The sequence below is a fragment of the Miniopterus natalensis genome, chromosome 18 (genome assembly GCF_054644295.1).
Source record: "Miniopterus natalensis isolate mMinNat1 chromosome 18, mMinNat1.hap1, whole genome shotgun sequence".
Classification (NCBI taxonomy): domain Eukaryota; kingdom Metazoa; phylum Chordata; class Mammalia; order Chiroptera; family Miniopteridae; genus Miniopterus; species Miniopterus natalensis.
The window spans coordinates 36,699,655-36,727,635 of NC_142098.1; the positions used below are offsets into that span (position 1 = coordinate 36,699,655).

General features: G+C 53.5%; 1 protein-coding gene across 3 annotated transcripts; it reads left to right on the forward strand.

Annotated features, from left to right (window-relative positions):
- The first annotated feature begins 717 nt into the window (after positions 1 to 717).
- Positions 718 to 27,963, forward strand: MARK4 (microtubule affinity regulating kinase 4). 3 transcript variants are annotated; one of them, XM_087826768.1, is made up of 18 exons: positions 718 to 982; positions 5,432 to 5,632; positions 7,534 to 7,587; positions 7,675 to 7,723; positions 8,417 to 8,482; positions 8,561 to 8,631; positions 9,668 to 9,724; positions 10,992 to 11,228; positions 14,694 to 14,813; positions 15,233 to 15,332; positions 16,569 to 16,678; positions 16,782 to 16,941; positions 18,943 to 19,160; positions 21,282 to 21,385; positions 23,206 to 23,484; positions 23,626 to 23,705; positions 24,655 to 24,699; positions 26,303 to 26,453. In XM_087826768.1, exons 1-18 carry the CDS (start codon positions 932 to 934, stop codon positions 26,365 to 26,367), a joined length of 2,067 nt encoding a protein of 688 aa, XP_087682894.1. In that variant the 5' UTR covers positions 718 to 931; the 3' UTR covers positions 26,368 to 26,453. The 3 variants fall into 3 exon arrangements, with proteins under 3 accessions (XP_087682894.1, XP_087682893.1, XP_087682892.1); XM_087826767.1 differs by lacking the exon at positions 23,626 to 23,705 and having other exon boundaries at positions 26,303 to 27,963; XM_087826766.1 differs by lacking the exon at positions 23,626 to 23,705 and having other exon boundaries at positions 7,534 to 7,723; positions 26,303 to 27,963.
- Positions 27,964 to 27,981: the final 18 nt, after the last annotated feature.

The window sequence follows — 27,981 nt, forward strand, 5'->3', positions numbered from 1 at the left end:
GGAGGCTGCGGCCCACAACCTCGTGTCTGTTTTCTGGGCGGTGGGAGGTTACTCCTCCGCAGTGGCTCCGCCCAGGACGCCAGCCCTCCAGCACCCGGAGCCGCGTGTCGCCCAGAGCTTCCTGGGCCCCAAGGCTGGGAGGGAGGAGGTGGACAGTGCCATCTGCCCGGCTCTTGCCTCTGGGGGCTTCTCTGCCTCTTCATCTCCACTCTCTTCCCAGGTCTTAGCGCCCCTGCGTGTATCTTTGTCTCTTCCTGCGTCCCCGCGTGTGGGTCTCTCAGTCTTTGTTTCTCTGCGTGTCTCTGTTCGCTCTTTGTATCTCTGTCTCTGTGTGTCTCTCGTTCCCTGCGTTTCTCCCTCTTGCCGTCTCTCTCTTTTTGTGTCCGTCTCTGCGTTTCTCCACGTCTCTCCCCGCGTCTCCCGCGCTCCGCCCCGGCGCTCCGCGCCCCTTCCCTTCCGGGGACTCTCCCCGTGAGAACGCGCCAGCCTCGACGCGCTCAGACCTGCCCCCGCCCCCGGAGCCCCCGGCCCGCCCCGACCTGCGCCTTTAAGGGCCGGCGGCAGGGGCGGGGCCTCGGCGGCCACGCCCTGCCCGCCCCTCCTCCTGACGTCCCTTCCTCCGCGGCCCCTCCGCCGCCTCCCTCCGCCGCCGCCCGGGCCGGCTCCGCGCCCCCTCCCCGGCCCCCGCCCGCCCGCCCGCCGCCCGCCGCCCCCATGGCGCCCTGGGCCCCCGCTGCGCGGGGCCACTAGGACCCTCAGCGTCTCCTTCCTTCGCCGTCCCTGACCCCTCTCCGGCGGCGTGAACCCGGGTGTTCACGGCACCCAGCTTTTGAGCTCGCGTCCTCAAGCCGGCGGGGGGGGAGGGGAAGAGGGGACCCCGGCACCCCTGCCCCCCCCACCCGGCCGCCCAGTCCCCCGGGACCCGGAGAAAATGTCTTCGCGGACGGCGCTGGCCCCGGGCAGCGATCGGAACTCGGACACGGTGAGTAGGGCCCGGCCCCTGGGGGAGCCCCGGCCAGGTTGGGCCGCCGAACCCCTCGCCCTGCTGTGCCCCTCGCCGCGCTGGCCTTTGCCCTCATTTCCGGGCCCTGCCCGGCTCGCCACCCGCGACCCCCGCCTGGACTTACGGGACTTTGGACCCTCCCCCACTCCCCAGCCCAGCCCGACCCCTGGGGGCGCCCCTCTCTCGGGACCCCTCTCTCGTCCCCCTGCAGACCGCTTCCGCTGGGGTCTCTTTCCTCCAGGAAGCCCCCTCCCCTGCCTTCCAGGAGCCCCTCCCTTCTCCCGTGTGTTCCTAAGCCCCTTCCCCTTCGGGCCCCCTCCTCCGACCATCGGCCCCCTCCCGGATTTGCAGGGCTGCTGACCCCGAGGCCCAGCCCTGGCCCTCTCGCAGGAAGGCCGGGCCCAGTCCTGCCTCTGGCCCCGTCCTTTCCGGCCGGATCTGGGTGCCGGGCTCCCCAGGAGCCCCCCTCCTCTCCTTCCCAGCTCTCCGCCTTTCCTGGCTCCTGTGGGCACCCCCTCACAGGAAGCAGGTTTCCACCTTTCCTGGGCCCAGGGCCCTTTCCAGCTTGTTCAAGGTCTCTCTACTCCCAGGCCTGGGCCCCATCTTCCAAGCAATCCTGTTCCCTGCATTCCCAGCACCCGAGGTCCTCCCAGGTGCTCCTGGACCCTCTCTGGTCTCTTCCTCTCCCAGGAAGCCTTGGCCTCCAACTTCCAGGCCCCCAGCCCAGTCCTGGATTTCTAGGCCCTGAACCAGTCTGACTCCAGGCCTCATCCTCTCTGTGTCAACTCCTCAGCTTCAGGCAAGCCCCCAACCCCGTGATCCCCACTTTTGTCCAGGCCCTTCCTGCGGGACACCCTCTCTTCCCCTAGATCTCCAGGCCTCTATCCTTTTTCCTGCCTCAGGGCCTCCCTCTTCCTGGCAGGGGGTCTGGCCTCCCAGGGAAGCCCCCTTCTCAGCTTCAGAGGTCTTCCCCAGCTCACAGCCTGACCCCAGATCCTCCTTCCAGAAGACTCCTGGACTCCAAGCCTCTGGACTTGCCCTGGCGCTCAGGACTCTTCTGTTGTCTTCTGGAAGCCTTTTTTCTTCCCAAGTTTCTAGCCCCTTTGCCCCCACAGGCTCAGCCTTTATTCTTTGGGCTGCCCCTTGCCCGGGAAGCCCCTTTCCCAGGACTTGTAGGCCCCAGACCTTGCTATGGTTCCAAGGGCTGCTCCTACAAGACCCCTTCTTTAATTCTAGGAGTTTTCTCAAGACCTAGGCCCCTGGCCCAGGGATCCTTGGCCCCTGACTTCCATTGCCCCATGGCTTGGACCTTTCCTGTCATCCCCAGGCCCCCCATCCTTATACTACAGCCCAGGACAATCCTGGGGATACTCCCACTCCCCATTTCCCTGGTTTCTGATTGCTTTCAGTGTTTGTAAAGGCCCTCCCACCAACCAATGCCAGACTCTCCCCAGCTGGGATGTTTGTCTCTTTCCCCCAGGCCTTCTGCTAGGTCCCTGCTCCCCACCAGAGAGATTTATCTCTCCTCTTTCATCTTGCAGGACCCTCCCTCACAGAGATCACTACCACCACTGCCACCCATCATACCGTAGGCCAGACTCTGATTTGGAGTCTCTGATGAGATACCCCTTCATCCCCCACCCCCACCCCACCCCTAGTCACTATAAAAAGTGCCAGGGAGCCCACAGGCCTTGGTACAAATGCTGGCTCTGCCAGCCGGTTTGCACTGTGTCCTCAGACTACTGGTTCTCCCTCTCTGACACTTAGTTGCCTGCCCTGGGAAATAGGGATGATCACTTGAGTCCCTGAGGATTACTTGGGATGAGACGGGTGAAGCCTGGCACGCAGGACGCGCTCTGCACGTGTTCACACTATTGTGGCTGTGGATATGAGTCAGATGGCCGTGGATTCTCAGCCCAGGGCTGTCATAGTTGTTGCCTGAGCTTACAGATCCACTCCCTGCTCAGAGCCTCAGTTTCTTCTGTTTTAAATTTTTATTTATTGATTTGAGATAGAGAGAAACATTGATTTGTCCCAGCCATTCATTGGTTGCTTCTAGTATGTACCCTGACTGGGGATCAAACTCGAAACCTTGGTGTATCGGGACAACATTGTAACCAACTGAACTACCCAGGGCTGAGCCTCTCTTTATCTCTGTGTGGGGTTGTTAACAGTACCTCCCTGTTAGGGATGTTTTAAGGAGCCAAGGAGATTATGTGAGTGAGATGCAGAGGGTCAGGCATATTATAACCACTATTATTATTATTGTTACTTTGATTATTCTGATAAGGGTGGGTTCAAATCTAGTTTCTATCCCTCCCTAGCTGTGTGACCTCAGGCAAGTGACCTCTCTGAACCTCAGTTTACTTGTCTGTGAAATGGGACTCATATAAGCACTTTCTCTTTTTGTTATTCAGATTTGTGCATGGGAGGGGGGATTTGGGGAAGTCTAATCCCCTTCTCTCCTCTCCTCCCAACTCTAGTGTCCTGGCTGGGTCACCTCTCCATCTGGAATCTGAGGTTGCAGCCCCCTCTCCTGCCACCTGGTTACCATGTTGACAGCCATGTGGGGTCATGCTACCTCACCCCAAGTTCCAGGCCCCCCACCCCCAGCCTCTCTGGAGGTTCCCTAGCAACAGGCCCAGTGTTGGGGCGCCAGCCGGCGGGAGGGAGCTGGGCCAGCTGGTGGTGCCAGCCAATTTTAGCTCCCGCCCCCGGCCCCTGGGGGCTTTGTCACCCACTGCCCCAGCTGCCCCTTGCAGGGGTCCCTCAGCCACACTGCCTTCAGTGGGGTGCCAGCCCACACCCAGTTGGCTCCCCTGGTGCCACCTGATGGGGATTCTTCTTCAAGCTGTTATCTCAGTGGGGATCAGGGGCCTTATCAGCCAGGATCTCCACTTCCCTTCCCCTGGAGGAGGCCTGGGGTTGTGAGCAGCCAGTGGGATGTGGGAAAGAGATCAGCACCCAGGAGTCTGCAGGCCCAGGTTTGAATCCCAGGCCCCCTGTTCCACCTGCCCTGTGACCTTGGGCAAAGTATTGACCCTGCCTCAGCCTTGGGGTCCCCATCTGGAGAATGCAGATCATAATTGGATCCACATTGGAGGCCAGGGCTTCAGCAGGGGTGGTTCTTTCTGCACTGTGTGGGGAGCATTATATTTCTACTCCTTGTATGACCTTGACAAGGCACCTTCTCTCCCCAAGCCTCAGTTTCTCCTCTGGAATAGGAGGATGCAGGGGGCCGTGTCATGGGCTCTGGGAATTAATGTAGATGAGGTGTGTGTTGGCCCAGGACAGGGCCCTAGTAAAAGCTGCTTAATAAGGACAGCGTAGCAGTGTGAGACACATGGCGTGGTGCTGGAGAACATCAAACCTGGGGAAACTGTCGCTGCTCAGATCCCGGCTCTGGGCCTCAGTTTCCCCACGTGTAACGTAGGGATGAAGATGCATTAATGGCTAGCACTCATTAAATATTGGTCATCATTGCTGTTAAGTGGCCTGGCAGATTCCCTGCAAGGAGCAACACAGGGCCCTCACCTGGCCAACTACCTGTCCTCCTCTCTTCCTCAGCTTTCTGAGCAGGGCACAGGGTCTGAGCAGAGTCGGCTTAGCTGGGGCCTGTGGCTGCCTGGGGCCCAGCCCTGAAAGGGAGGCCCAGTCCCTGGGGGCTCACAATCAGGACGGGGCAGCCTGGAGCAGGCAGGTGACCTGCAGGGGAGAGAGACAGGGCAGCAGGAACAGAATTTCGGGGACAGATAGGCACAATGGTGGGGAAGACAGCGGACCAGGGCTCAAATGGAGCCACAGTGTTTCGTGGGGGATGGGGGTGATCGAGGGAGCAGGAATATCTTCAAGGAATGTAACAGTGGTGCTAGAATGATGTCAGGACAAAACAAAAGACAGTTGGGGACTCTGTTTGGAGTTGAATTTGAGATCAGAAGAGATTGTTAGGGTCACTAAACTGGGAATAAAATAATTGACATTTGGGTTTGGAATAGAATTTGGGCGTTGAGAATGGAGACAGTGATAGAGAAAATAGGATGTTGGAGGCAGTGAGGGTTGGGGTGCAGTGTTGAGACCAGGTTGAGTCAACGTTGATTGGGGTTGAGGGAGGGCTGTAGCATAAAATATTATAAAGCTGATGGACGTCCCAGTAATTAGCAAAGGAAGTTGGGGGTAGATTGACTACAGGGATGGATAAAGAAGAGGTCTGATGTCTGGGGACCTGGATGCTGCAGAGTTGGCAGGGGCCCAGCCTCTTTGTCCTTGGAGGCATCTTTTTGTAGAGGGAGACCCAAAGGCATCTTGCTTCTCCGTGGCCTGGGCTTGAAAAGTGGCTGTGGCTGGAGTTGACTGCCCCAGCGCTGGTTCCACTGGAGGCGGGACAGGATGGGCGCTGCCCACCAGTCACGCTCCGTCTCCCCCACCCAGCATGGCACCTTGGGCAGTGGCCGCTCCTCGGACAAGGGGCCCTCCTGGTCTAGCCGCTCACTGGGCGCCCGTTGCCGCAACTCCATCGCCTCGTGTCCGGAGGAGCAGCCCCATGTGGGCAACTACCGCCTGCTGAGGACCATCGGGAAGGGCAACTTTGCCAAAGTCAAGCTGGCCCGGCACATCCTCACCGGCCGGGAGGTGAGCGAGGGGATGGCTGCGGCTCGAGGCCAAATCCTGCAACACCGGCATTTTGTGGGTGGTGGGGCGCAGTGGGCTTGACCCTCCTTTTCCTTGGTGACCTCAGGTAAGTCCCTGCCACTCTCTAGGACAGATCAGAGCATCTTAGATTTTTCCAGAACAACCCAACTAGGAGAAGAGAGCCAATGTCAGACATCCCTGCAATTGTCGGGAAATCTCAAATCACAGGCAGAGCCACGTGTTGTGTTTCTAAGAATTTGTGTGGCTTTTGTGCCTAAACCTAGGCCACCTCCCCATTTTAATGGTTCCAGTAAATCTTCCAGTGATCCTGAGGGGAACACAGAGTTCATTCGCATTCTTAATTACACCCTCCCCACCTCCCCTTCCAGAGCGGGCATGTGTCCTGAGTATGGCAACATCATTGCAGAAAGGGCCCAATCAGACGGTAGAACCTAGATCTGACGCCTCTAGGTGGTGGGTGGGTTCGTGACTCCTCTGCACCGCCTTCATTTTTAGAACAAATGACGGGAATGATTTCTCCTGCCTTGGATGAACCTCTCCTGCCCTTAAACTGTCTATGCTGTATACACGAAAGACACTGGGCCCCAATGGTTTATGGGCAAATTCTACCAACCACTCCCCCTTTATGCCAGTACTTCAGAGACTAAAGAAAGAGATTCCACTGCCCAGCTGTTGTTCAGTGCTAGTTGGACAATGACCTCAAAAGCAGCTAAGAAAGAAATGTATGGGCTGGTCTTAGGTGTGAATGGAGATACGAAAATCAGAGGGAGCCATGTGATGCATAGTTCTTTGCAGATTCACAATTTATTCATATATTTCACCACATGCACAGATTCAAGGAGAGAAACCATATGATCGTCTCAGTATTGGCATATAGAGTGCCTGACAAAATTAAAAACCCACTCGTAAGAATGTGAGGAAAGCCAAGGGACCCTGTCCCCCACAGAGAACACATCGTTTCCTGTATGTGGATCTTGACTGTGATTCCAGGGATTTCTGAGAGGACCGGCTTCTGAGGGAACTGAGCCTCCCAGGGGAAGACTTCTAACCCAGTGGATCTGGGGGTAGCCTCAAAACCTTTGTAAAAACTACGGACTTAAAGCTGGATTAAGACTTAAGGGCTTCTCACTATGGCAAAACTTATGGTGCTCTACCCAAGTGTAATTCAAAATAAAATCTTAACTACAAGATAAATATAAGGAAAGTTTAATAACATTCTGATCCCCCTCGCCTTGATGACTACCTCAAAGTTCTTTTAAAACTGTATACATAAATATTTTTAGGTTTTGTGTTTAAGAGGTAGACTCCATCAGGCTGCATAAGTTCAGATCCCAGCCCACAAACTTACTGGCCACATAACTTTGGCCAAGTAATGAATGGCCCTGTTCCTCAGTTTCCCCATTTGTAAATTGGGGGAAATTCTAGCACTCATTGGAGTATTGTAAAGATTGGAAGAGTTATTGTTTATAATGCACGTGGACTGGGGCTTGGCACATGTGACTAATCAGTAAATGTTAGCTACAATTATTATTTATTGTTCTGCAGTTTGTGCACTTAAAACAAAAATGTGGTGGATGAATGGTCTGAAGTACCCTCACAGAGGACCCCCTCAAGGTCTCGGTCACCCTCACATACACAGACCCCTGGAGCAACCCCACCAAGGCCCCACTGCAGAGCAGGGAATATATATATATTTTAAATAAAAGTAAGGGTAGCACTGGACACGGTGGGAAGAGCATGTGCAAACGTCCTGAGGCCCAGATCCCCATCCACTAGGAATGGCCCAAGTTGAGGGTTTTCTGTGAGAGGGGGAAAGGAAGAACATCCCAGGTGATCTGAGCTGAGTTACCTTGACCTTCCCCGCCTTCTTTCACCTCCAGGTTGCCATCAAGATCATTGACAAAACCCAGCTGAACCCCAGCAGCCTGCAGAAGGTGAGGCCCAGGGAGGGGGAGAAGCATGGGGGTAAGGTTGGGAAGAGGGTCCTCATACCCACCCTCATCTTTCTTTCTTTCTTCCAGCTGTTCCGAGAAGTTCGTATTATGAAGGGTCTAAACCACCCCAACATCGGTGAGGAGGGGAAGGGAGTGGGCTCAGAGGCTGCCCACCAGGGCACTTGGGAAAGGGGAGAGTCAGGGGCATGGGAGAACTGGCAGTTATAATAGTTAGATGTTTTCTCATAGCAGTATCTCTGCTCACTGGCTCTGTGACCTTGGCCAAGTCACTTAACCTCTTTGAGCATCAGTTTCCTCCTCTGCAGTGGGGGTGATAAGAGGGCCTTCATCAAGGTCATCGTGAGGATTGGATAAGATCCTGCATGCAAGACACTTGGTTCAGAGTTAAGCTGTGGGAGCAGGTCTGATTATTGTCATCAGTAGCAACCATTGTTATTATCATCAGGCAAAGGAGAGACAGGGCTCTTTACCAAGAGAAGCAGTATTTGGCCTGGCCCAGATATAGTCGCACCATTTATTCATTCTTTGTTAATATTTATTGAGTGGCCGTTACGTGCCAGATGCTGGGGACACAATGGTGTAGAAGACAGGCACGAATCCCTGGCCTCATGGAGCCGAGCTGACATTCTTGTGAGAGAGAAGATAGAAAAGGTTGTGCAGTGGGACTGAGGAGTGGAAAATCTTGCCATTAGTAGGGAGCCATTGAGTGTTCTTGAGTAAGGGGTGTCATGGTTCAGCACATCCACATAGTTACCGAGTCGGGGGGAGGGTGTCTGTTCCTGCATAACCCTCGCCCTGGCCATTGCAGTGAAGCTCTTCGAGGTGATCGAGACCGAGAAGACGCTGTACCTGGTGATGGAATATGCAAGTGCTGGTGAGGCCCGCCCCGCCCCGCGCCCTGTGTCCCACCCCCACGCACCCCACCCTCACCCCCTTGGCCTCTGCCCTGCAGGAGAAGTATTTGACTACCTCGTGTCGCACGGCCGCATGAAGGAGAAGGAAGCTCGAGCCAAGTTTCGACAGGTTGGGGTTGCAGCTGTGGGCGGGGCGGGGTGGGATCCCTGGGTCCCTGGAGACCGAGTCTGATTGCTGGGCGTGGGTCTGATAGTCCAATGACCGGGGAGGCGTGGCTTAAGTCTGCGTGGGGGGCAGGGAGTTGGGTGTCCACGGGTGTGCAGATGCCCCGGTGTGAGGATATCCAGATGTCGGTGTGCAGGTGCCCAGTTCATGGGTGAGAGGCAGGCAGGGAGGTGCCGGGTGTACAGGTGCCGGGTATATGGGTGCGAGGCTGTGCCCAGCGTGTAGGAGTGTGGCTAAGAAGACTGGGGCTGCCTGAGTGCCCAGGTGTGAGTGTAGGAGTGTGGATTCAAAGATGTGTGGGAAATAGGGGAGGATGCACAGGTGTGTGAGAGGGCAGGAGGGGGCCAGGTGTGGGTGTATAGGCTGGTGAACTGGAGTGTGTGGTGCAAGGATGTCCAGGTGCATAAGGTGTGTCGCTGTCCGGGTATGTGGCATTGAGGTGTGTGTATGAGGGCATGTGGTGTGAGGATGCCCAGGTGCTGAGAAAAAGACATGCAGGTGTGCGGCTGCCCGAATGTGGGAAAGGGGACAGATGTGAGGGTGCCTGGTAGCTAAGCGTTCAGCAGGTGTGAGGTTTCATGGGTATAGGGATCTGAGTAAGGTGTTAGCCCATGACTCTCCAGTGGCTCTGACGCAGCTGTCAAGGGTGTGGGGGGCCTCAGCCCTGGCATGTTGGGACCACGGGTCCATCTACAGGTATGCGACATTCTTATGCATGTGTCCAGATGTGAAAGCTGGGAGTATGTCCTGATCTGGTTGTGAGGGTGCCTGGGTGTCCAAGTGGAGGTGTGTGTCTGTGTAGGTCCCACAGCATTTCCTGCCGTGACCGAATCGGGGTGTGAGGCCCCAGCATCTCGGTCTGTGCCTAGGGGAGGCCTGGGGTCCAGGGGCTCGGTTGTGCGTGGGCTCACAGGGTCTCTGAGGGAGGTTGAGAGGTTTGGGAGCCACAAGTAACTGACCCTCCCTCCCCTCCCCCTAGATTGTATCGGCTGTGCACTACTGTCACCAGAAAAACATTGTACACAGGGACCTGAAGGTGAGTTCCCTGTCTCCCCCCACTGTGAGCTCCCAGCTCAGCCCACCTCTGGTCCCCCAGGGTTCATCTGTACCCTTTTCTCCGCATGCTCCTCCCTCAGCGCCCGGGTCCCCTTGGCTTTCCCAGCTAAGCCTTCTGTGGCAAAAGCAAGGCCAGCAGGTGGGGGAGCAAGTCAGGGCTGGGGACAGGAGGAGCGAACAAAGAGGAAGAAACAAAGTGTCCTAGAACAGCCCCGACGGTTACATGTGTACTGGACAAGGACACTGGGGCACGATAGAGTTCGTCACTCTCAGAGCCTCCAGAGCCTTGGTGTCTCTCAGAACATTCAGGAACCTTTTGAGATTTTAGAGCCCCAGAGTCACCCCGCCTCCAGGGTCTGAGTCTCCCAGGCATCTTAAGACTTGAGAAGGACCTTGAGCAAGAACCCTCAAGGCTAACGCCCAGCGGGGAAGGGACTCAGTGGCTGAGCAGGGGCAGTTCCCTAGAGTAGCTTCATGTCCCAAGTCTCCATTCCACACATCCCACTGGAGACAACCTCACATCTCAGGACTTCTCGCCTTAGACCAGAGAGAGGAACATTTGTCTGGCTTGAATGAAGTTGTTTTGCTTGTGATTTCTTGAGCACCTACTATGTGCCAGACCCTGTGCTTTATGGAAGTGCTTCTCAAGTTCTTCAGTGAGGGACCAGGTTTTTTTAAGTGTTTTCAATTCCCTGTCGGGTGTGGACAGGTACTTCTGTAAAGTATAATAAAAGTGAAATGAAAAAAGATGTACAAAATACAAGCCCAGTTTTTAAAATTATTATTAGATTCAAAAAACATAAAATCCCACCGTCAAATGGCTGAAGTTTGTAAACCCCTCCCCCTGCCCCCCCACTGCTCTGACTCTCTGCTGCCCTCTCCACTCTCTGAGAGAGCACCTCTAAGGTGCCCCTTGAGGGTAACAATAATTATGAAGATCAGCTGGAAGCTGCATGCCCCCTGGTGGAGGGTCCTGGAAGTGGCTAAAAAAGGGATTTCAGGATCTGGTTAGCCAACTGCTGGGACCAACCCAGATGTGAGGTTGGGGCTGGACTATGGAACTTCAGATGCCACAAAGGGAACTGTCACTGCCCAGGGTCACACGGGGAGTAAGGGCCTGAGCCACAGTCAGTCCAGTGGGCCAGCTCCAGGCTTGTGCTCCTGTCCACTGCACACGTCCACACTCTGCCTCCTCCCTCCCTCCCTCCCTCCCTCCCTCCCTCCCTCCCTCCCTCCCTCCCTCCCAGGCTGAGAACCTCTTGCTGGACGCCGAGGCCAACATCAAGATTGCTGACTTTGGCTTCAGCAACGAGTTCACGCTGGGCTCGAAGCTGGACACGTTCTGCGGGAGCCCCCCATATGCCGCCCCAGAGCTGTTCCAGGGCAAGAAGTACGATGGGCCGGAAGTGGACATCTGGAGCCTGGGCGTCATCCTGTACACCCTCGTCAGCGGCTCCCTGCCCTTCGATGGGCACAACCTCAAGGTGCTGCGTGGGGCTGGCTTGGGCGTCTTACTCTCCTGGGGAAGAGCTCCCTGCGCCTCGGCCCCAGCACAGCTCCTGAGCAGAGGGGCGGGGCTGGCCTGAGGTCATAGGGCAAGATGAGGGTCAGGCAGGACACTTGCGGCCAGCCCAAGTGGACCTGCTGTGTTGGGGCCCAGGGTATGAGCTCTGCAGCTGGCGGGCTGGGATTCAATTCCCAGCTCACTCAGTACGATTTTATTGCCCAGCATCCATGGGTCTGGCTGTTTTAGTAGGTTTTGCAGATACTCTGTGAACAAGAGATGCAGAAGCCCCTGCCCTCACATGCCTCACCATGGGCCGTCCTCGAAAACACACTGAGTGGGAAAAGCCAGTCGTAAAAGGCCGTGCGTTGTGCGATTCTACTCTTAGGAAATGTCCAGAACAGGCAAACTCATTGAAACAGGAAGCAGATGACTGTTTGCCTCAGTCTAGGGGGGATGGGGAAGTCGGAGAGCAGGGTTTCTTTTGGGTTGATGAAACGGTCTAAAATTGATTGTGGCGATGGTTGCACAACTCAGAATATGCTAAAAGCCACTGAATTGTGCACTTAAAATAAAAAAATCCTGCCTTCCTGCACCGACATTCCAGCAACAGAGCCAGGCCGAAAACCAAATAAATAAGCACAATATATTATTTCAGACGCTGGCCAGTGCTGCGGGGAATTGTGGGGTGAGTTTTAGTGCTGTGGTTTTCTTTCCTCTTTGAACTTTTTATTCTGAAACATGGCCAATCTACAGAAAAGTTGCAGGGCTAGAACAAATTTCAGGAGACGCGCCAGTAGCTAGCATTTGGCCACATTTGTCATGTCTGTATATGCTCATGGAATATTGTTGTCATTGTCATTATTGATGGAACGTTTGGGAGTTAGTTGCAGACACGATGTCCTTTATCCCTAAAAGGTGACATACAGCAGGTATCTCCTGAGACCGGGGCATTTTCCCATCCACCTTCACGCTCAGGAAATCCAGCGACCGTGCGTCCTGCCCTCTAACCCCCGCCCGGGTCCATGCTCAGATTTCACTGGGCGTCCCAAGAGCATCCTTGGTAGCTCTTTCCTGCTCCAGCATCCACTCAGCTCCTGCGTGGCCTTCACTTGTCCTATCACTTTACTCTCCTTTCATCTGGATCATCCGCCTTTCTTTGTCCTTCATGACATGGCGTGATGTTGCGTTCAGGCCAGTTGCCTTGCAGAACCTCCCTCAGTGGGTCGCTCGGTGTGTCCTCACAGTGGGATCCGGGTGCGGATTCCACAGCAGAAGTGCCCAGCCCTTCTGGACGTGGCCCATGAGGAGTGGTCAGGAGGTCAGGGAAGTCCTTGCTGAGGACAGGCCATCAGACAGAGACCTGTGTGGTGATGAGGAGGGAGACCCTTCCTTACAGTGGTCTTGGCTGAGCAGCCGGCACTCTGAGCTTCAGTGTCCCCTCTGTTCAGTGAGGACCGTAAGGTACCAACCTTGTAGCGATCCAAGGACTGGCTGAGATGTGGCAGGGAAGTGTTTGCTATCACACAATAATCTTTCTGAGCCCCAGGCATGAAGCCAAGAGACCTTTTCAAGGGACCAGGCCAGTGTGTCACCTGCCCCAGGCCTTTGTTAAAACCTCACTTGCCCCAGGCCCTTGTCACTTCCCTTTTTTACTTTTATTTTTAAATTTATTGATTTTAGAGAGGAAGGGAGGGGGTTTGTTGTTCCATTTACTTATGATCATTGGTTGAGTCTTATATGTGCCCTGCCCGGGAACTGAACCCACAGCCTTGGTATATGGAGATGATGCTCCAACCAACTGAGCTACCTGGCCAGGGCCCTGGCTACCTCCTTGCTTGGCAAAGGAAACACATAGCTGGAGACAGCAGGGGACAGGTCCTGGCTCTGTCATTTCCTTGCTGAAGGACCTTGGACTCATCCCTTTCTGAACCTCAGTTCCTCCACCTGTAGGTGTCCACTTACAGCCACACTGGGTGTATAAAGCCCTTCACCGGAACCTGGCATCTGGTCAGGGCATCACATTCGGGGCAGCTCTGGTGGTGGTGGCAGTGGCCCAATGGCTGCCTCTGGCCATGCTGTGACAGGTGGTATGTTGCAGTGGTTACATAGCATGGGCTCCAGAGCCTGGCTATCTGGGCTAGAACCCAGACCCTGCCATGTTCTGGCTGTACAATCCCATGGCAAGTGACAACCTCTCCAGGCCTCAGTTTCCTCATCTGGAAATTGGGTGTCATGACCCTGCTTCGCAAACACGGATGTAACGTGTGGAAAGCACTTAGCATACTGTGGCACAGGGCAAGTGCCCTGAAAACAATACTCAGGATTATGAAATATTCACGACCCTCTGGGCTATAACGATCTGCAGACCCAGGAGGCTGCCCAGGCACACGCCTCTTCCAGCCCAGTCCCTGGCAGATGGCCTCACCCCAAGAAACCCCTTTCCTCGCTCACTCCCTTTTCTCTCTCCTTCAGTTTTTTTTTTTTTTTTTTTTTAATGCCTTTATTGATCTCAGAGAAAGGAAATGAGAAGGAGAGAGAGATAGAAACACTAATGATGAGAGTCACTGATCAGCTGCCTCCTGCACACCCCCGACTGGAGATCGAGCCCACAGCCTAGGCATGTGCCCTGACAGGGAATCAAACCACAATCTCCTGGATCCTAGGTCGATGCTCAGCTGCTGAGCCACACCCAGCTGGGCATCCCTCAGTTCTTTATTCAGGATGGAAGGGGCTCTCCCTGGTCCATGCCATGGAGCATAGAATTTATTTGCTCCTGAGCAGCCTTGGCAGGGCTCCTCATACGAGACCCTGGGGAAAAAAAAAGGTGAGCATAGCCCTGGCCAGGTACCTCAGCTGGTTAGAGCATATGCCAGGGCTGTGGGTTTGATCCCCGGTTAGGACACATACAAGAATCAACCCAATGATGCATAAATAAGTGGAGCAGCAAATCAATGCTTCTCTCTTCCTTTCTCTCTAAAATCAATAAGTAAATAAATTTAAAATTTTTTTCTAAAAGGTCAGCATATAAATAGTGCTTGCTCCGGGCCTGTTATGTATCCTAGGCACGCACTTCTGTAAACTCTCACTCTGGCCCATGGGGTGGGTGCTGGGATTCCTGTTTACAGATAAGGAGACTGAGGCCCAGAGGCTAATTCACTTTCTCTGTGAGATTTCCTCCAAGTGAGAAGTGATATGGCTTTAAACTGGTATATGTATTTTTGAAAATCGCGTTTACCGCAATATTCCCATTTTACGGATGGGCAACTAAGGTCAGGAGAGAGTGGTGTGGTTTCACCTACCTCATTCAGCGCTGGGACTCCAGGCTCCTGTCACTTCTGTCCGGGGTTTGGGACAGAAATGAGAGTGTGTGTGTGTGTGTGTGTGTGTGTGGTGGGTGGGGAGGTGGGGTAGACCCCCCCCCCCAGTAACCCCATCCCCTCAGGAGCTGCGGGAGCGAGTCCTCAGAGGGAAGTACCGGGTCCCTTTCTACATGTCAACGGACTGTGAGAGCATCCTGCGGAGATTTTTGGTGCTGAACCCAGCTAAACGCTGTACTCTCGAGGTGAGCCCCGGCCCACACCCCTCCTGTTGCAGGCTTCTTGTCCTGCATCTGTCCTCTCCCCTACCCACCTGCCCATGGTCCTCTGCTGGAAGGTGTGGGGAGCCAGGCAGCTTAGGAAAAGGCGTCCGGACCCATCCTGACGCTACCCCCCCACCCAACAGCCTCACCCACTTCCCACCACGCCAGTAATTAGCTAATGAGCTTCTGGGATGATTACAGGGTGTTGGGGACCCAGATGATACGGGGGTGGAAGGGTGGCATCTGGAAGCTCCAACGGGGTGGGAGGCTGGGGCAAGGAGGTGCTAGCTCTCAGGAAGCCCTCAATTCTGGGTGTTAGGCCTTGGGGGTAGGAAGCTGTGTTTTTCCTGGCTTCTCCTGACATCTGTCCTCCCCCCTTCCCTGTCCTCCCATTCCTGCAGCAAATCATGAAAGACAAATGGATCAATATTGGCTATGAGGGTGAGGAGTTGAAGCCATACACGGAGCCGGAGGAGGACTTCGGGGACACCAAGCGAATTGGTGAGGGTCAGGGGGACGGGTGCTCTAGCTCCTCAGAGCCAGGGGTAGGAGCTTTCCAGCACTCACCACTTTGGTTAGTGCATCAGAGACGTTTGCAAGGTAGTTAGGGAGGGCCGAGAAGTCTAGGCTCCAGTCCCTGTGCTGCCACTTTCTAGCTGTGTGACCCTGGGCAGGTGGCTTCCATTAGCAGTGCGTCTGTCTCTTCATCTGTAAAATGGCATATTCATGGAACCTATCTTACAGGATTGTTATGAATATTAAATGAGTTAACCTACATACACCACTTTATATTAGGCATGTAATAAGGGCTGATGTGTGTTAGGTTTGACTATTGAAACACAAAAGGATATCACAGATTACTTGCAGAGAGCTTAGGCACAAGTCATTGGTGATCTCCATGTTGGGGGAAAGCCCCCATCTTGGTATGTGCCTCACCCTCCAATCGTTTGGTCCCAGTCCCTCCAGCCCAGACCCTTCGAACACTTGACCCCTAAAGCATCAACCCTGGAAGAGCCCCTTAAGGACCATGTAGTAACCCTGCTTTCTACAGCTGAGGAAATGGAGGCCACCATCAGAGGTAGCTGACTTAATCAGGACTTTCCTGGTTGCAAGTAACAGAAAACCCAAGCCATTCTGGCTTAAACCAGATAATAATAATAAGAGGTTGAACCATATGAAATTGCCATATGCTTAAAAATTGTCAATACCAGCAATTTAATATGGCTTACTGTAATAGTGGTAAGTTATTCACATAACTGAAAAGGCCAGGGTAGGTCAACCTTCAGACACAGCTGGATCCAGGTGCTCAGAGACAGTTGTAAGGAGCCTCCAAGTGGTGGCTTTTTTCCCAGGCAGGCGCCCCCTCCCCCCCCCCAGGAGCAAGCTGGCAACAGCATATCCTAGTGGCCTGGCCACCTCATCAGGGAGAGAGCCACTCCCTAATGTTCCACTAAAGCACTAGGCTGGTGCCCGTTGGCTACCCCTGAAGCAGTCAGTTTGGCCCTGGGAATGGAGGCTCTGATTGGCCAGACCCCCATTATGTGCCTGCCCTTGGGGCCTGGAGAAGGCAGGAATCAACTAAGTGATCTGAGCAGGAAAGGAATGTTCTACCAGGGAAGATCAGGGTCCTCCTGGCAGAAGGGGGAATGGGTACTGGACAGGCCAAAGAGCAGGCATTGCTAATGTGGAAAGGAGGGGTTTGGGGAGACTGAACCTTCTCTCCATGTCCCCTCCCAGAGGTGATGGTGGGTATGGGCTACACGCGGGAAGAAATCAAAGAGGCCTTGACCAGCCAGAAGTACAATGAAGTGACCGCCACCTACCTCCTGCTGGGCAGGAAGACTGAGGTCAGAAGGTGCTAGGGGTGTTTGGGATGCGCGATTTCTGGGGTGGAGGGACTTCTGGGGCAGAGGGAACATGGGGCTGAGGCTGTCTGTCGTCCTCCTGTAGGAGGGTGGGGACCGGGGCGCTCCAGCGCTGGCCCTGGCAAGGGTGCGGGCGCCCAGCGACACCACCAATGGAACAAGCTCCAGCAAAGGCACCAGCCACAGCAAAGGGCAACGGAGTTCCTCCTCCACCTACCACCGCCAGCGCAGGCATAGTGACTTCTGTGAGTATGGCCCCAACCCACATGTGCTGTCCCGGTTCTCTGGCTAACAAGCAACAGAAACCTGCTCGAGCCAATTATACAGAAGAGAGGACTTGCTTATAAAGATGCAGGAACGTTGCATGGAACTTGCAGGCAGGAGTGCACAGCCAGTCTCAGGGGAAGGGTCAGAAACTGGAAAAGCAGCCAGATCCAGAGCAGACACTGTCTGTGTCTTGCTTCCTCTGTTCCCATTTGTTTTTTCCTTTCTCTCTTATCTCACCTTATCTTTACCCCAGTCTCTCAGTTCCTTACATGTTGGTTTTAGAGACCAGCTCAAGTAGTACCCGGAAATCTCAGTCCACTTGTCAGGGATAGAGCTCTAACATCAGGGTCCCGCTGGGATTAATCCACTGTGATTGGAACAACAGGAGGACACGTTGTACAAAGTAGCTGCTGAGAGCTTGCCCTCTGGTGTCTCTTCCTCACTGAAATGATGGGAACCCCCCTTCCTTACTAGTGGAAAGGACTGAGCAGACACCTAATTGTACCCCACGTTCTGTAACTGAAAGATACCTCATCCATCCCCTGCAGAAAATAGACACTACCACCACAGGTCAGGCATGGGAACTTCTGAGAGGTCTCTTACCTGCACCCTTATCAAATGTTAATTCCTCTCCACTATTTTTTAACAACTTTATTAAGATGTAATTCACATACTATATAATTCACCCATTCAGAGTGTACAATTCAGTGGTGTTAGTATATTCACAGAGTTGTGTGTCCATCACCACAACCAATTTTAGAACATTTTCATTAGCCCAAAAAGGAACTGCACAACCCTTAGCGGTCAAGCTCCAATCCCCACTCCTCTCTACCCCTGAGCCCCTGACAGTTAACCTGTCATATTCTGTACAGATTTCCTTACTCTGGACATTTTGTGTAAGTGGAATTGTACAATATGTGGCCTTTGGGTCTGGCTTCTTTCCCTTAGGATTATGTTTTCAAGGTTCTTCTGTGTTGTAGCATGTATTAGTGCCACATTCCTTTAATTGCCAGATATTAGTCCATTGCATGGATAGATCACATTTTTTTTGTCCATTCATCAGCAGATGAACATTTGGACTGTTTCCACCTTTTGGCGATTATGAGTAATGTGGCTATGAACATGTACAGTTTTTTGCGTGGATGTGTTTTCATTTCTCATGGGCATACACCTAGGAGTGGAATTGCTGGGTCACATGGTAACTGTATGTTTAACGGTTTGAGGGACGACTAAGATGGTCTCCAACTCTGCGTTATAGTCCAGCTCTTCTTCCCCCCCAGGGGTGAAGCTCTTCGCTCTGGGACAGCCCTCGCATGGGGAGAGGAGTGTCAGGAAGCTTAGCCCAGCCTGAGCAGGAATTGTGTGGTCAAGCCATTCCCCTCCCCTGGGTCTCCTTTTCCCCTACCCCTTTTGTTGTGTGTTTTTTTAAATTTTTTAAAGATTTTCTTTTACTGATTTTTAGAAAGAGAGGAAGGTAGAGGGAGAGAAAAGGAGAAACATCGGTTGGCTGCCTCCTGCACACCCCCTCCCGGGGATCAAACCGGCAGCCTGAGCATGTGTCCTGACCCGGAATCAACTGGCAGACCTCTTGGTCACAGATGACACTGGCCGGGTCGCAGTCTGCCTTGAGGATCACTCACTCTTTACGTGAAGAGCTTGCCCGTTCTCAGCAGCTGCGTAGTATTCCATCATGCGGAAGTATCGGCACTTATTTAGCTGTCCCCATTAGGAGGCATTTAGTCTGTTCCCAGTCTTTGGGCCTTAAAAGAAAAGAATGATGCTGTGCATAACCTTCCTGCACGTGCATGGTGTCACATATGTGCATGTCATTTTGTGTGTGTGTCCTTTTGACAGATACTGTCAGAGGCCTACACAGAGATTGTGGCCTACGCGGCAATTCCAAGGTTCCCAGGATCACCCAGAGTAGGTTCTGGCTTTTCCAGGTGATGCCAGCTCTAACTGTCCCCTCCCTCCACCAGGCGGCCCGTCCCCGGCACCCCTGCACCCTAAGCGCAGCCCAACCAGCACCGGGGAGGCGGAGCTGAAGGAGGAGCGCCTGCCAAGCCGAAAGGCGAGCTGCAGTGCCGCAGGCAGCGGGAGCCGAGGGCTGCCCCCCTCCAGCCCGATGGTCAGCAGTGCCCACAACCCCAACAAGGCAGAGATCCCAGAGCGGCGGAAGGACAGCACGAGCACCCCTGTGAGTGGCTGGGGCTGGGGGACAGGGCACGGGTGTGACCTGCAGATGCCTGCAGGTGCCACTGGGATCACATTTTTTCAGACCCCGGCATTTCTCATCCTGTTCCCTAGACCACCACACAGGACTCTTTGTTACATCTGTTCATTCATTCATTCATTCATTCCACAGACATTTGTTGAGATTCGTTTTGTTTGATCTCATCCTTGATGCTAGTGTGTAAATTAGCATTCAGTGTTGGAAAGTAGCAAACAATATGCTTTGGTCAGGAAGGGTTTAATACAGGGAATTAGGTGTGGTGCTTTCAAAATTGTAGGAAGGGCTGGAGGAGCAGGCAAAAGACTAGACCTATAGGAATGACACCTTGTCACAGCAGACCAGACCCACCAAAGGAGCTGCCACCTCGGAGGCTACCTCTAGCACTATTGAATTCAAGAACACACGGCCATGGCTGCAACGCAAGACTCAAGAACTTCATCCTTGACCAGAGGGCCTCTTGACACCCAGAGGTCTAGAGAATGGACGTTGGGCCCCTGCTGAAGCAGAGACCCTCGTGACCTGGCCTGTGTGAGCGGAAGTCAGAGGGGAGGGGAAGGCGGCCACAACCCCATTCCCACCTTCCAGATCTTCATGAATATAGAACCCATTCCTGTCCAGAACCTGAGCTGCAGATGAGTCTGAGGGGTGTAGCATTTGATTTGTCCTGCCTCTGCAGCTCCTTAGAATGGCATGGTGCAGGCTGAGGGAACCAAAATACACTCAGCATTGGGAGACAAGGGTGGAATCAGGTTATAGGAAAGTGATCAGGAGTCTGAAGCCATGTAGACCAAAGTTTGAATTATATTGATGAGCTGTGTGTCCTTGAGCAAATAACTTTACCTCTGTGAGCTTCAAAACACCCTATGAAATGAGCTCATTAAAAAAACTTAGGTCATTATGAGATGAGAATCTTGTACATAAAGTACTTCACACAGCGTCTGGTTCAGTAAGCACCCACTGAGAGCTATTGTGTTTGTTCAGATAAACCTACAGCTTAAGAAGCTAGAAAAGGAACAGCAAATTAGCCCCCACAAAAAAGTAGGAGGAAGGAAATAATAGAAGCCAATAAAGGGGAAAACATATGTACACAAGAGAAAATCAACAAAGCTGAAGACTGGTTCTTGAAGAGATTGAGAAAAGCAGTGGACCCATTACGAAAAAAATAGTAAACATGAATTATCAATATCCTAATAAAAAAGGGAACTATGTTGTAACATAAAAAGAAAGAAGGTAGTAGGAACTACTTTAAGCCAATAAATTTGACAAGTTGAGTGAAATGGACAAATGCCTTTAAAGAGACAGTGAACCAAAACTGACACAAAAAGAAATGGAAAACCTGAACAATCTTATATTCTTGTTATAAAGAGATTGGCTCTATAATTTAGAACTTTCCCATAAAGAAAATTCCAGATCCAGATGGCTCTAAACTGGTGGAATTCTTCCAAACATTGAAATAAAAAATACAATCTTAGACAAACTACCTGAGATGAGGAAAAAAGGATTCACTTCCCAGCACAGATTATGAGGCGACATAATCTTGATATGATATTTCCTGTCCTGAGCGCTCACAGTTCTGTGCGTGATAGGGACGTATATGTGAACAGATGTTGACAATACAGAATGATTAAGTCTGCCTTGGGGAGGCCAGAGGGGGTACCTGACTCAGTCAGAGGCTGGGGGTCGGGGTAGATTATGAAGTGACACCTCAGATGTACATAGGAGTGACTCAGGGGAAAGGTAGGAGGAATATTCAGGCAGGTGGAGAGAGACAGTGTGGCATGAATATGTTTTTGAAAGCTTGATGGACTGTACCGAGGGGTGGTGGAACAGGGAGAGAGGTGGACAAGGCTCTCCCCTGGAACCTTCCCTGACCCTTTCCTTTCTCCTCTCAGCTCCCATGGCCTCCTGTGACTCTTAACCTGGATTGCTGGGATTGCTTTTGGTTCCTTTAGCCCAGGGTAAACCATCGGTTTACACACAGGCCTCTGCCTTGTTCATAATGAGGGAGGCCAGAGAGGGTGAAAATGAGGGTTTAAGGGGTGTCCCTCCATCCCCTCACTCCCCTCCTGGCCATGTCCCCCACAGAACAACCTCCCTCCCAGCATGATGACCCGCAGAAACACCTACGTTTGCACAGAACGCCCAGGGGCTGAGCGCCCGTCTCTGTTGCCAAATGGCAAAGAAAACAGGTATGGAGGGGGCGGCATTGGAGAAGGGGGGGCAGAGAGGGGGATATAGTGAGCAGGATCCCCCTTGATCTAAGGGGATAGATGTTGGGGAGAGGAGTGCCATTGGGACTGGGGATTGTATGTATCTGCCCTTCCCTTGGCAGAATCTACTTGTGTCCTCCCCTCCCAGACCCCCCTGAAAGTCCTCCCCCCTTAATTAATCTGTCATCAGCACAGGGAAGCAGTCTGCCCTGTTCTCTGCCTACGAGCCTTAGAAATCTGAGTTGATTTTTTTCTTGAATGATCCATTTTTAGAACTTAGAAGCCCCAGAATGTCACAGCTTCCACATCCTCTGGTTGGCTTGTTTTCAAACTTACTTGCTCGAGTCTGTTCAGTCTCTTAAAGCTGGCAAGTGAGGGGAACCAGTGCAGACTGGCTGGAGCATACACAGGGCATGAATTTGTTCATGTCAGAGTTCAAGTCTAGGAGTGGGGGCCGGGTAGGGGGATGTCAGGATAATGACACCCTTGCCCACCAGGACTGTAGGGATATAAAAATAATAACTCATCAAGCAGGAACCATGTGCCAGGCCTCTGTACCTTAGCTGGTTGAATGCCCCTAACAACTCTGTGAGGTAGATCCTGGTATCTCCATTTTACAGCTGAGAAAATGAGATACAGGAAGGTTAAGTAAACTGTCCAGGGCCACACAGCTAAATCAAGGAGCAAAGATTCGAGACTGACTCTAGATAATCTTGTGTTTGTAAGCACTGTGCTGCAGGGCCTTCTGGTTCTAGTCAAGAGGCAGTGTATAGTTTGGTTTTAGACTCAGCTGCTGAAATGAAGAGAACCCAAGGTATCGCGGCTTAAATGAGATGGAGGTTTAATCCTCCAAAGACCCAGATTGATTCAGCCAGTCTCAACAGGAGGCTCCAGATCTGGGTCTCAGGCCGCTGCAGCAGTTGCCACCATTTCCCAACCAGCCGGAAGGTTGGAAAGAAAGTAGGGGGCAAGCAGCCTTTTTTTAAGACCCAGAAATAGTACCAAGCATTTTTGCTTGTATCCTATGGGCCAGAGCGTGGCCATATGACCACCCCTAGCTGGAAGGGAGGCTGGGAAATGTAGTCTCTGGCTGGGTGGCCATGTGCTGTGCTTATACTCTTAGGGGGTTGATGACTATAGAAAAGCAAGAAGGATGGATTCTGGGGGAGAGGTAGTAGCATCTGCCACAGTCAGGGTTTCCTCTTTGAGACCAGGCTGGTGCTGGGGTCCCTGGAAGGATAGAGATTGGAGGCTTGGCGCCTGCTATCAGAACTGGGAGGGTTAGAGGGGCTGGAGGAGGGTCCTGGGACAGTGGGGCCACCACTGCCCACACAGCATCTTGAGAGAGTTAGGAAGAGGGTCCCTTCCTTTTTATTTTCACCTGTTGAAAAATCGTTAGAATGAATATAGGTGCTCTTGACATTCACATCTATTCCTTTCCCAAGTTTGGAATAGTGGAAGTCGGGATAGCAAAGTATTGCAAAGTTTATTTGGCTCCTGAGGTTTGGGTGGCAAATAGCAAAGGATTCATCTTAAAACATGTCTGAATCTATTCAGTAGCTGAGTTTGGAGAAAGGAGAGCGGGATGGGGGCAGTTTGGAGGGGGTAGACTTTGAAGACAGGACCGTTGGGGGAAGACTTTGGAGGGGGCGGTACAGTGCACAGCTTGCACAGCTCACTCTCTGAGCTCTAGGTCGGGTGAAGTTTCTGATCTCAAGACAGGAGAGTGAAGAATCAGAGGGACTGGGATCGTGGCCTGCCTCTGGGTCCCACCCTCACTCGTTCCTCTTTGTCCACAGCTCGGGTACCCCACGGGTGCCCCCCGCCTCCCCTTCCAGTCACAGCCTGGCTCCCCCATCAGGGGAGCGGAGCCGCCTGGCCCGGGGCTCCACCATCCGTAGCACCTTCCACGGTGGCCAGGTCCGGGACCGGCGGGCAGGGGGTGGGGGAGGCGGGGGTGTGCAGAACGGGCCCCCTGCCTCTCCCACACTGGCCCATGAGGCCACACCCCTGCCCTCCGGGCGGCCCCGCCCCACCACCAACCTCTTCACCAAGCTGACCTCCAAACTGACCCGAAGGTGAGCCCCACAGGACATGGGGGACAAGGGCGGGGTGTGGGGCTGATGGGGCCTAACCTGTCTTCTACTCAACTCTGCCTCCTTTACCTCGACATCTCCTCCTCCTCCTCCGTCACCCTTCACTCCCTCCTCACACTACAGGGTTACCCTCGATCCCTCTAAACGGCAGAACTCTAACCGCTGCGTTTCGGGCGCCTCTTTGCCCCAGGGATCCAAGATCAGTAAGTCCTGTCCACCCTGCACTCTCACTGGCTCTTCCTGCCTGTCTGCATGTCTGAGTTGTGTGTGCAGGCACGGGGGGAGGGGGCTTTGTGAGTGGGAGGGGGGTCTGTACATGGGGCCATTTACTCATTTAATAAATCATAGTCTGGCCTTCAGAACCAGACTCTTGAGGTTTAGACCCCAGCTCTTCTGAGTGACCTTGAGCAAGTCACTCAACCTCTCTGGGCCTCACTTTTCTCTTCTGTGAAATGGGATGGTAGTAACAGTTGCTCCCCATAGGGTTGCTCTGTGGACTAAGTAAGGTGACATATGAACCAAGCTTAGAGTGCTGCCTTGGAACGTGCTTTATAAATGTTTGCCATTATTACTCACTGAGCACCTGCTGTGTGCCTGGCGCCCTCCTGGGCCCTGGAGTAGAGTGAACAAGATGTACTTTGCCAAGCCCTTCCCAGGCAGAGCCAACGTTCTACCAGGGGGCCCAGACAGCAGTAAACAAGTAAAATATATAGACTGTCAGGTAGTGACAAATACTAAGGAGAAAACTAGGGCAGGGAAGGGGGGTCAGGGTTGTGGGAAAGGGCAGGTGCAGTTTTACATGGGGCAGGCCTCATGAAGGAGGTGTCATTGGAGCCAAGACTGAGGAAAGGGTACGTGTGTGTGTCGCCCCTTCTATATGTGGGTGGGTGTCTGTGCCCACCCTCCTCTTTCTTTTGTCTTCCAAATCCTTCAGTATCTTTCCTATGACCTACACTAACCATTTCAGGATGGGCTCCCATTCTGGGCATGGAAAGGGAGATTAAATCCCTGACTAGGCCTCACCTGCCCGGCTCCAGTCAGCAGAGAGGAACTGGGGCCAAGTCAGGGGCTTCCCAGAATCTTGAAGGCAGTGGGATGGGGAGGGGCCTTCCTATGTTCAGATTAAACACTCTGGCCCCCCGCCTCCTCTAGGGTCTCAGACGAACCTGAGAGAATCGGGGGACCTGAGGTCACAAGGTGAGTGTATGTGCCCACCCCTGACTGCCACACCAGCCCCTCCTGTTAACCTGCCTCAGACCCCACTTGTCTCAGCACCTATCCCTGCTCCCCTTTGGTCCTTAAATGGAACCTGATTCTTTAAGGCCAACTTCCCGAAATGCCCTGTGACCGTCCCTTCTCTACCAGCACCTCTTCCTCTCTGCTCTGCCGATAGCACCTCATTTTCACCCGCTCCCTGAGCATCTGCTCTTGACATTCTTTAACTTTAGCCTCTTCTATCTGTAGCCAGCCCCTCCCCTGTTGACACTACACCTCCTTTCCTCTCTCATCCAATGAGGAATGGTGGCCGGCAGCTCTGGGTCAGCCAGTAGCAAACATTATCTATGTAGCCCCAGGTGGAAAATAGTTTAGGCTTTGAGGGCCAGACAGTCTGTCATGCTTATTCGGCTCTGTGATTGTAGCACAAAAGCAATTATATTCAATACAAACACAAATGGGGTGGCTAAGTTTCAATAAAACTTTATTTACAAAAGCAGGAAGCACTGTACTTTGCCAAGTCCTGCTTTAGTTTGACACAGTATCAGTTTAGAGACCCCCCCCAGTGGAAATAAAGAGTTGCCCCAGCAGTTCCAACAAAGTCCTAGGACTGAGTCTCATTGGCTGCGACTTGGTCACATGTTTAACCAATGCCTGTGGCCAGAGGCGTGGAATACTCTGATTGGTCAGATGTGGTCATGTGCTCATCCTTGAGCCAATCACAAGGCCAGGGACATGGAATGCTCTTGTTGGCCAGAACTGAGTCTGGCTCAGCCTTGACACTAAGAGGCGGAGTCAGCCCCACCTAAACCAGAAGGACTAGATCTGCAGTGCTTCTCAAAAGGAACGGCCTTGGTACTTGAGGCAGGACGGCCCTTTGTTGTGCAGGGCCCTCTTCCCATTGCAGAACATGTAGTGTCCCCAGTCCTCCCCTTACACAGCCTAGTAAATGCCCATGGGTGTACCCATCCAGGACATTGTGACAATCAGAAAGCCCCCAGAAATTTCCAAGTACCCCCTGGAGGATAGTACAGCTTCTAAGTGAGAACCCCTGGTCTAGAGTGGGGAAGGTTGGTCCTCCAAGGGAAAAGTGACTGTTCTCACCAGAAGGATGATTAGTTAAGAAGCAAGCCTAGCGGCTAGAGCAGAAAGACGCCAAAATACAGACAGGAATACATTTCTCCTTCACACAAACCATGTGGCCAGGCTAGGCTGGCAGGGCCACTCTTCCATGAGGTCATTCAGGTGCCCAGGTTCTTGCACTGCTGTCCCTTAGAGCCCTGTCGCCATCTTCACAGTTGAGTACAGCTCACAGGACGTGGGGCACAAGAGGCCAGGCAGGCAGCGTCCTCTGAAGGTGGCGCGTGTGGAGGTGCACGCATGTCACTTCCCCTTGCATCCTGGCCCATGGAGACAAGGCCATGCCCAACTGCAGGGGAGGCTGGGAAATGTTCCCAGCTGGGCAGCTGTATGTCCAGCTGAAACTTTGTCAGTGGGGTTAAAAGGAGGAGACAGGTTCAGAGGGGACAGTGGGTTGCCTTTCTTTCTTGTCCGACCTGTGACCTCTACTATCTTCCCACCTCAGTTGCCATCTACCTTGGGATCAAACGGAAACCGCCCCCCGGCTGCTCCGATTCCCCTGGAGTGTGAAGCTGACCAGCTCGCGGCCGCCCGAGGCCCTGATGGCAGCCCTGCGCCAGGCCACCGCGGCCGCCCGCTGCCGTTGCCGCCAGCCGCAGCCGTTCCTGCTGGCCTGCCTGCACGGGGGTGCGGGCGGGCCCGAGCCCCTGTCCCACTTTGAAGTGGAGGTCTGCCAGCTGCCCCGGCCGGGCCTGCGGGGAGTCCTCTTCCGCCGTGTGGCGGGCACTGCCCTGGCCTTCCGCACCCTCGTCACCCGCATCTCCAACGACCTCGAGCTCTGAGCCACCACGGCCCTGGGTCACCTCCTCTTCCTCTTCCTCGCCCCCTTCACTTCTACAGGAGGGAGGGGGGTCCGGGAGGGGATTCTCCCTTTGCCGTCCCCTCGGCTGCCCTGGATTGGATTTGGGGGCGAAGACTATGTCCTCTACTGTACCCTGGGGACGCTCAGCGTGAGAAGAGTGAGCGGGCTCAGCTGGGGGAGCTGGCACCTTCCTGGAGCCGCCGGCCAGGCCTGTCCCTCCTCGCCCTGCCATGGGGCACCTGAGGAGACTTTGGGGGCAGGGCAGAGGCAGGAAGGAAAACTGAGGACACTTTTCCATTCCTCCCAACAGTTCAAGAATTAGGCCTTGGGCAGGGGCAGGCAGAGTTGCTGAGCCTAAAGACTGGAGAATTTGGGGGGCTGGGAGTGGGGGATCAGAGAGGCAGATTCCTTCCCTTTCCCTGCCCCTCATGCTCGACCCCCCTCCCTGCCCCAGGCTGGTGCGGGGCACTTTGTACAAATCCTTGTAAATACTCCCACACCCTCCCCTCTGCAGAGATCTCTTGAGGAGCTGCCGCTGTTGCCTCCGGTTTTTAAGTTATTACACCCCCACCCTCCTCCTGTCAGCCCCCTCACCTGCAGCCTGTCATCCAATAAACTTAGGAGAGTCCCCCTCCCCCACGCTGTCCCTGGGGTTTTCCTTCCCTGCCCTCACCTACAAGTGAGATGAAGAGGAGGGGTGTGACTTTGGGCCAGTGGTTTCTCCTTTCTGAGCCTCGGTTTCCTCGTCTGCAGAATGGGAGTAGTAGGGGTGTGAGGGTCAAGGATGATTGTGGAAGAGGGCAGGACGGCACTCAGCCTCATCCACAAGGCTCCCAGTTCCTATGTGGGACCCCCATTCATCCACTCACACTCCCACCCACGTGTTATACTGGACCCTAAGCCACTTCCTACTCCAGTAGTACATTTATTCAATAAACAGTCATTGACTGGTGCCTGTTCCATGCCAGGCCCAGTGCTGGACATGGAGACAGAAGGTGCCCTGTCTACAGGGGACATGGGTTAGGACACAAACTAGAGAAACCATTGCTTTAGGGGCCCAGGAGAGAAAAGAGGTTGAGGAAGGTACTCCAGAGGAACCAACGCCAGAGATGAGTTTTAAAGGATGAGTAGGATTGGCCAGGTATTAGGTATGCCCTGGGCAGAAGCCTGGAAGTGGGGGTGCATGGTATATCTTCAGAGAACTGTGGGTAATTTCAGTGTGGCTGCTATGTTGGGGGTGGGTAGAAAATTAACTAAAGATATGCTAAATTAGGACTAATAATCCATCTACACTTAAGCCAAAAGCTATCTGTTTGCTTGTT

What these genes read in the sequence shown, in the direction of transcription:
- MARK4 (XM_087826766.1), top strand. Translation starts at nt 932, where the DNA reads ATGTCTTCGCGGACGGCGCTGGCCCCGGGCAGCGATCGGAACTCGGAC. An exon ending in GCGATCGGAACTCGGACACG is followed by an intron (nt 983 to 5,431) that starts GTGAGTAGGGCC and finishes TCCCCCACCCAG; the next exon opens with CATGGCACCTTGGGCAGTGG. An exon ending in AGGACAGCACGAGCACCCCT is followed by an intron (nt 19,161 to 21,281) that starts GTGAGTGGCTGG and finishes TGTCCCCCACAG; the next exon opens with AACAACCTCCCTCCCAGCAT.